This window comes from Mustela nigripes, chromosome 4 (genome assembly GCF_022355385.1).
Source record: "Mustela nigripes isolate SB6536 chromosome 4, MUSNIG.SB6536, whole genome shotgun sequence".
Lineage (NCBI taxonomy): Eukaryota > Metazoa > Chordata > Mammalia > Carnivora > Mustelidae > Mustela > Mustela nigripes.
The window spans coordinates 24,086,232-24,094,990 of record NC_081560.1 but is presented as its reverse complement, the minus strand read 5'-3'; the positions used below and the strand labels follow the sequence as shown (position 1 = coordinate 24,094,990).

The following is an 8,759-nucleotide window of genomic DNA, read 5'->3' as shown; positions in this document are numbered from 1 at the left end:
GTCAAGAGCAATAGGTGGTTTAGGCCAAAGGAAGACAGGAAGAGGACCCTGAAAAGAAAGAAATCCAAACTGACATCTAGAGAACAGAGAATAGGAATACACCCGATGATTCATTTATTCATGATGCTGAGGAGAAAGACTGTCAGGCCCCAAAGCATTGAGAGTCTAGTTAACCCTAGTTAAATAATAATGCAATAACAACACAAAGGATGAGTGTGAAAAATTAGTGGTAAGGTAAATATTGTGAGTTCATCAAGGAAGAGGTCACCATGGGTTGGAGCTATCAAGAACACAGTCATAAAAGAACTAGGATTTTGAAATCTGTAAGATAAGCAAAATTATGGTGGTAGCATGGACAAAACAGTCAGCAAGGGAAGTCAGTGTTGGTAGAATGATGCCTTTAGTTTTAGTCATAGTTTGATTTTAAATAGCAACTTTGCAAAACCTGTTAGAAATTAATTTCAAATACTGGGTTGCCAAATTTCCTTCACAGACTACTACATGGGAGAGATGCCATGCTAGTATTACACCAAAAGTGACTGAACAAGTTCCAGTACAAGAACAATATGCATCTAGATGTAACTTTAAATAGGGTAGGGCTCTGAGGTATGAGAAAATCATACTTATACAGGATGTTTGGCAAACATCTTCCAGTATTTTCTTGCAAGTACCTAGCATCATTTCCCATTACAACCTTCACACCCAGGAGTCAGCTCCACCCAAGATACACAAAACCAGGAAATCAAGAGGTGCCAGTTTTACTTTTCCATTGATTAAGTCAGTAAACTCGGTCTAGTTGATGTAATAGAGTGCTGTGGATTTTACTACATAAAAAAGAATGTCAAAACAAAACAAAAACCACCCTCTATCACTCAGTGATCTAGTAAAGGTAAAAGAATATCTAACTACTTATTAAATTTTGGCATAATACATACTATAAATTCAAGGTACTCATTATCTCTTGGATAAAAAAATCTGTGTTATTGAAATATGATAAATCTTGTAAGAAATTTCTAAACAAAATTTCTAAAACGTTGGCACAGGGCATTAAAGAATATCAACAAATATAAAGAAGGTTATTAAACAAATGAAGTCCTCAATGCAGAAAATATATTTTCTAAAATTCTGTTCAACTCTTCATTTCTGTTACAATCCTACACATGCCTAAATACACAAATTACCTTTATTCAATAATCACTTAGTGATTTACTGAGGTGAGAATGGGTATATAGAAGTTTGCCAGGAAAAAAAAATCAATGTTTAAAGACAAATTTTTTTTAGAAGAGAAGATCTGAAATAAGTATTAGTTAAAAGTTTATGATTTAAAATAATTCTATGCTACAGCAATGTGCCTTGTCTTATTTTTACACGGATATTAGGTTTATGCTAATGTCTATTATTAAAGTTCAAATAACAAGAAAAAGAAATTGTTTTCAAAGCATTAGAACAGAAAACTTTAAAGGTTTCTTTTCTCATTTAACTACAGATTATAAGACTATAATATAGGTGTCCTCTTCTCATTCAAGTCTGTCAGCATTTCTGTTACTGACTTCAGTTTTTAAGGGTCATAACTCATCCATAAAATTTACTCTATTAAAACATGACAAAGATAGTCTCCCAGGAATTCTTCCCTTTAAAGGGAGATTTTATAAGTTAATCAAAAGCTGGATAGCTCTAATGGTATACAGACCTATGTTCTCAGTATTAAGTCACTATTTCAATCCCAAGCAGGGCTGACATCTTAAAACTCATTTTGCATACCGTACTCCTCAGTATCCATTCTCCTGGGCAGGGTAAACAGGCTGCTTCATGTCAGTTCTGAGGGCACAAAAATCTCCACCTGTGGAGAGCTCTAGTGGCAATCTAAATGGCAAGGTCTAAAGTTTCATCGTTAGGTTCTCCCTTCAGAAAGAAAATGAAAAGAAATTGGGAGAAACCAGTGAGGGCCACAGGAACATATATAACAATGCAGGACCTAGTTTTTAACTGTTATCTTAAATATTCACCCATGCAGAAAGTGCAGCTTAGCAAAGTAAAATTAATATACTTCAATCATCTGGTCAGTGTTTAATAGCACATTTTTCCCCTTAGAATCTGGGTATGGATACTAAATTAAGCCTATCCTAAGGATTATGTCAGACTCTATTAGTTTGGTGAGATGGCTTCCTCCTAGTTTTCAGAAATAGTTTCTGCCTTGATCAGAAGCACAGGAACTAGGGACACCTGGGTGGCAGTCAGTTAAGCATCTGACTCTTGATTTTGGCTTAGATTATAATATCAGGGTTGTAAGACTGAGCCCCGCATTAGGTTGTGCAGGGCGTGGAGCCTGCTCAAGATTCTCTCTCTCCTTCTGCCCCTCCCTGTGACCCTTTTCTCTCTCCCCATTTATTTAAAAAAAAAAAAAAAAAAGGCAGGCAGGCGGGCAGGATAAATCACAAACAAATCCTGGACATGTCCAAGGTATAGGACTCAACAAACAGATCTTATTCTGTCTAAAAACACTAGTGGTTTTATTTTTTAAAATAAGGTATTTCCTTTCTAAAGTTAATCTTTTAAAACAGGTCTTAAAATTTTTGTAAAGCCTTCTAAATAAAACACAAGTTAGTTCACATTGCCTAACAGTATTAGAATTTAATTATCCAGCACTTCTTAGGGTAGTATAAAATATATGTTACATTACAGACTGTACACATGGCAGCAGTAAGTAGTACTGGGTGGGGCAGATGGACAATCAGTGCTAGCCAAACATCATTTCCCAAAAGCAAAACCGAAATAGAAAGGCATCGGCCCAAATTACACTATAAACCAGAAGAATGTGAGTAGTATGACATGCTGACTCTATTTATTCTTCTTCGTAACCTCTTCAAAACCTAAGGCTGAAAAAACATACACACTAATGACTCATAAATCTCAAGCCCCTGGATAAGCTCTCTCTTGACCTCTAGTCTGTATCTCCCAGTCCTACTAAGCATCTCCAATGAGATGTTCCAATAGCACCTCAACCTCAACACATCTAAACTTTAATTCAACATTTCCCCCCAGAAAAGTATTCCTCCTCTTGCATTCCCTACCTTGAGGAATGGTCTAACCCACCTGCTCAACTAAAATTCCCAAACCTAGCAATCATATTCAATTCCTTATCATCTCCACAGGCTGGAAAATTCCACTTTCAAAGTAATTATAGTTAGTATCCATATCTGTCTCCACAATTACATTGCCTTACCTAAATGTAGGCCCTTATCACTTCCTACTTAGATTTCTGAAACTGGCTTCTATTTGATTTCCCCACCACAAATCTTACTCTCCACCTCAATTCAATCTCCTCAATGCTATCATATATCTCTGCTTCAAATTCTTCAACAGCTACCCCTAATCTTCAAAATATGATTCAAACTACTTAGTTGGTACATAAGATCTCTCTTGATTTGGCCATCACTTTATCTCACATTCCTTCCCTCGATCTACATGTGGTCTCGTGTTTCTGTACCCACCTGGAAGTTTTTTCTACCCAATTCTTTCAAAACTCAATTCAAGAATGAATTTAGGAATTATGAAAAGCTTTCCCCTACCCTTCAGTGTGCTTTGATATTCCATTTGTGTGTATCCTTGTAATACATTCTTCTTCTATGATACGCGAGAAAAGGAACTATCTCTTATCTCTGTAACCATAGCACTTAACTCAGTATCTCACACAGGCAGGAGCTCGATATGTCTACTGAATAGATGAAGCTAGTCAACCTAAAAACAGTGAAATCTGAAGAATATGCATCAAATTCTTTGATTTTTGATACCTGAGCAAGTTTCACCGAGGCAAAAAAATTTAATTTTCTTATTATTACTGATCTATCCCTAGATATTTTTTAAAGGATTTTATTTATTTATTTGGCAGAGAGAGAGATCACAAGTAGGCAGAGAGACAGGCCAAGAAAATGGAAGGGAAACAGACTCCCTGCCTAGCAGAGAGCGCAATGCAGGGCTCGATCCCAGGACCCTGGGATCATGACCTGAGCCAAAGACAGAGGCTTTAACCCACTGAGCAACCCAGACGCCCCTATCCATAGATATTTTTAAACTATTTTAGCTTCTATTCAACAGAAGTTTGTTAAATTGAAATCTTCAATCTTTAAAAGGCAAATAAATACCTCATTTCAAATACAACTAGTCCTATAAGTAATAAACACTTTAATTAATGTGTGGTGTTAAGGCTTGCATCACTCAAGAAGCTAAAAAGGAATCTGGGTTAACTTGACCTAGCAAATAACCAGTTTGCCTGTATGTCTGGGGCACCACCTATCATCAATAATAGGTAAAAAAAGAAATCTAGCGGCCACCATCCAGTAGCACCCAAACCAACAGCAGTCACATCAGCATTAGTGTGAGTATGGGGTAATGTAATTGTTGACTCCTATCCTCATGGAAATAAATGCAAAAGACAGAAGGGAGAAGCCCATTACTATTACAGAAAAGCCAGAACTACAGACCAAGGTCGTGTGAACGTACAGAGAGTCTAGGACCTGTAACTTTTCTGCTTTTGCTATCTCCTATTTGCCTATACTGATAAGCTACCATCCAACTACTCATTCAACACATATTTTCAAAGCATTACTATGTCCCAAGCACTGTGCTAGGCACAGGGTCTACATAATTCTCCTAGTCTCTTACATAAATCTCTCCAGCAGGAAGATAGACATTAAACAAATCAATGCACAAACATAAACATAATTACAAACTGTATTAGATGACAAGAAGGAAAGGAATATGAAACAGAACTACAAGGAAGACATACTTTAGGTTGTCTTTACTCAGAAGTGACAATTAAGCCAAGACCTGAGAACAAGTCAGTCAAGTGACAGACAGTAACAGCAGATCTGTGTTTTAGGAAGATAGTTCTGACAACAGCTTGGAAGACAGATTAGAGAAGAGGTCAGTTACAAGACTAATGCAATAGTGTAGGTACAAGATAAGAGTCCCAATTAAACTACTAAATATGGAGAAGGCAAGAAAGAGCCAAATGTAAAAAAAACATTCAAAGGCAGGATGGACAGGCACCGATCACTGACTAGGTGAAGAATATGAGAAGGAAAAAAAAAAGTCAAGGCATTTCCTAGGATTCTTAATTAGTCTAGGCAACTGGGTGGGTATGAGTATAAATAACTGAGACCAGGGAAGACATAAAGAAGGTACAAGTTCAAAGTAAAGATAATAAGTTTAGTTTACTGAGTTTTTGTTGCATTTAAGGTGCTGGAGAAACATCCATAGAGAGATGTCGGACTTGCAACTTTGAAAACAAATGGGATTATAATCAGAATAGCCAGGCTGGAAAACAGGTCTGGGGTCATCTTCACGGAAGTGATAACTGATGCAACGGAAGTGAAGGAATCACTGAGGCAGTGTAAAAAAAAAAGAAAAAAAGACTAAGGAAACTTCAATTCCTATTTAAAGGCCTAGTAGCAAAGGCCAGTGGCAAGAGAAAAAGGATGAGAGTTCACAGGAGCGTCAGTACAATAAATATTTATCAACATCCACCATGTTCTAGGTCCTATGACGGATGCCAGGGTCATAAGGAAAGATAGAAGCCCTACCCTTAAGATGCTTATAGCCTAAAGTAAAGCCACAAATAGATCATTTCAATTTAGTTATTCATGGGGCACTACAGAAACATACAAGGGGGAAACCTAGCCAAACCAAGAAGTCAGGAAATACTAAAGGAAATAGTGTCTGATCTAAAGCTTCAAGATTAAGTAAAATCATGCAAAGAAAGTGGGTAAGGGCAAACCAGATTATATCAAGAGAACATTCTAAACTTTTGGAATGCTAAGCAGGATAATGGATATAGAAAAGAACTGGAAGAAGCTGAGAGGCTAAGCTGACTTAAACCGGAAAAAAAGTTATTCTTGGAAGAAAATAAGATGGGAAAAGTGGAAAAGGGTTTTTTTGGTAGAAACTTTATGGAAGGTTTTGGTGGAAATGTTACGGAAGACACTGGAGGAAGCTGCCAGGTTGTATGAGAATTTGGGAAGAGAGATGGGTAAAATAACTTGTTTGAAGTTCACTAGGCTTTATGCTATTGTACCTTTTTATCTCCTTAGAAAATTTCTATAAAATAGTAAACAGATTCATTATTTTCCAAAGAATCTTGGGCCTGTCTGGTTCTTTTGGATGCAATACCATGCTGAGATTAGCCCAAGGTGACCCAGTTGCAAGTGACCAAAAAATCTGGGAAAAGTAAATTTGTAAGCATTACTGGCCATGAAGAGGTCAAGCATGATGAAAAGCAAGAAGTCATTAGACTCAGCATTTATGTTGCCATCGATGCCCTTCAAGTAAACTTTTTTTTTAAAAGATTTTATTTATTTGACAGAGAGAGATCACAAGTAGGCAGAGAGGCATGCAGAGAAAGAGGAGGAAGCAGGCTCCTCACTGATCAGAGAGCCCGATGTGGGCTCCATCCCAGGACCCTGAGATCACGACATGAGCCGAAGGCAGAGGCTTTAGCCCACTGAGCCAACCAGGCGCCCACCTTCAAGTAAACTTTTAACAGAAATGTAGGGGTGGAAAAAAATTGCCAATGGTTCATAAATGAAGGGTAGAAGCATGACACCAAATTGTTCGTTCATTCAACAAGCATTTATTGAATGCCTACTTATGTAGCAGGAAACATCCTAGGCCCTGAGGAAATCAGTGGTGATCAAGACACAGATCTAAGAGATTTACAGTCTAAAGGAAAAGGAAGACAAGGAACTGGCCAGTTACAGTGAAATTAGTGTTAACACAGAGCAGTAAGAAAGCACATGGAAGCTTGACAGTGAAAAGGAGGAGGAACAGATGGCAGTAATCAGACTGAATAGTATGGAGGAAAACTTTACTTTCTGGATGAAGGGAACTTGAGCATGTTTGTGAGTTGAAGGGAAGAAGCCTGTGGAAAGGAAGAAGATGGGGAGAAGGAAAGAGAGGAGGGTTGCTAGAAGAAGGTCTTGGGGAAAAAGATTGGTGAGGGTGTAAGTGTTAGGTGTGGAAAAGAACACTTCTTTCCGCAAAGAACCAAAGCAGGAAGAGAAGACAAAAAAATAATTTTGATGCGGAAGGGGAACATAAAGAAATGTCCTCTATCTTTTGCCATGATACAGGCTAAGGTAGTTCTTACTAAGGAAGCAAAAACACACTTGGGGCTTTAAGGATAGTGCAAAAGTTTTGAAGTAGGCAATGTGAGAAATAGATAAATGAAATAATTGATCAGTTCCAATTCCAAAGATTCCACAAAGGACAGAAGGAGCAATCAAAAATTAGTTGCCTGCTTTTGGTTTGGATCGGGGAGTAGGACAGAGGGAAAATGTGAGCTGCACTTCAAAGAATTCAATAGGCATGAATTAAACAAAAGTGAACCTTTAAAGGAATTATCTAGAAAAATCACTAAATGTACACCCATATGCTGTGCAATTGATTATGGATTACTTACAGTGCATACAGTCGATACAGCACTCTCATGAGTTTTCATCTGTCACCATTACTGAGCAGCAATGGCAGAAGCTAAGAGGCTCACACAAAGGGGGAAAACAGAAGCCATCAGTAACAGAAACAAAGAGGAACTCACAGGTAGAGAAACTATATAGATCTGAAGAGGAGGTAAAGGTAAGAGAAGTTTAAAATGAAAGCTATATTGTGGACTAATGATAAACCAGAAGATAACTGATGTCATGTTCCTGCCTCCCCCCTTTCCTTCCTTCAACGTTCTCTTAGCACCTGCTTTATGCCAGGTACACCGTGAGGCACTGTGATACAGAAAGAAGACATAATTCTTGCTTATAAACTCAGAGTATATTCATGTACTCACAGCAAATGCTTACAGCAAAAGAATAAAACCGAAAGCTGCTTTGAGTTTTGCTACTGAAACTATACATGCTTCTGTAAGACATTAACCACAAAGCAAAATTATATGAAAAGTTCAACAAATTCTTCAACAATCAGGAAAAGGTACTATCAGAAATGGCAGCAGATTAAAGACCCATAAAATAATACGTTCTAACTTAATAAACTGCTGTGTATCTTGGCTTTATCACAGATGTTACATCTGACTTTTCATTAAACGGTTGGATTGATGCCAACAAAAAGGCAACGAACTGCAAACGGCAAAGCAAGATAACCAGAAACTAAGTGTGAGAAAGTATTTCAGCAGCAAATTGATAACAATTTTAGTGATTACTACAACAGTAATAGCTCTTACTTGAGCCAAGCATATATCACTAAATTTGTATAAATTCCCACAAAAAACCTACTTATAAGGTAGTCTCTAATAAATCATTTTACATACCAGAAAATTAAAGCTTAGAAAGAATAAATAACTAGTAAGTTAAGGAGCCAGACTTGAACTCAGGTTTGCATGCTTCTTAAAAATCCATGCTTTAATCACTGTATGATTCCATTTCCCCAAATGAATGGAGTAGTGTCAGGCACATGACGTACACTCAACAGTATGTATCACTGAAGGAATGAATGAATAGATATAAAGCGGCTATTGCAAAGTAAACCCAAATAGGGAAAATACAAGTAGAAAAGCAGAAGCAATGCATTAAAGATTCAGTCAATCAGGGTGCCTGGGTGGCTCGGTGGGTTAAAGTCTCTGCCTGCAGCTCAGGTCATGATCCCAGGGTCCTGGGATCGAGCCCTGCATCGGGCTCTCTGCTCAGCGGGGAGCCTGCTTCCCCCTCTCTCTTGGCCTGCTTCTCTGCCTACTTGTGGTCTCTGTCAAATAAATAAATAAA

General features: G+C 37.7%; 1 protein-coding gene across 1 annotated transcript in view; it reads right to left on the bottom strand.

Annotated features, from left to right (window-relative positions):
* Positions 1 to 1,502: 1,502 nt before the first annotated feature.
* ZNF800 (zinc finger protein 800) overlaps positions 1,503 to 8,759 on the bottom strand; it is a 36,549-nt gene continuing 29,292 nt past the window's right edge. The window contains exon 6 of the mRNA XM_059396469.1: positions 1,503 to 1,902. Within this exon, the coding sequence (XP_059252452.1) occupies positions 1,878 to 1,902 (25 nt within the window). The 3' untranslated portion in view covers positions 1,503 to 1,877. The remainder of the gene's footprint in view (positions 1,903 to 8,759) is intronic.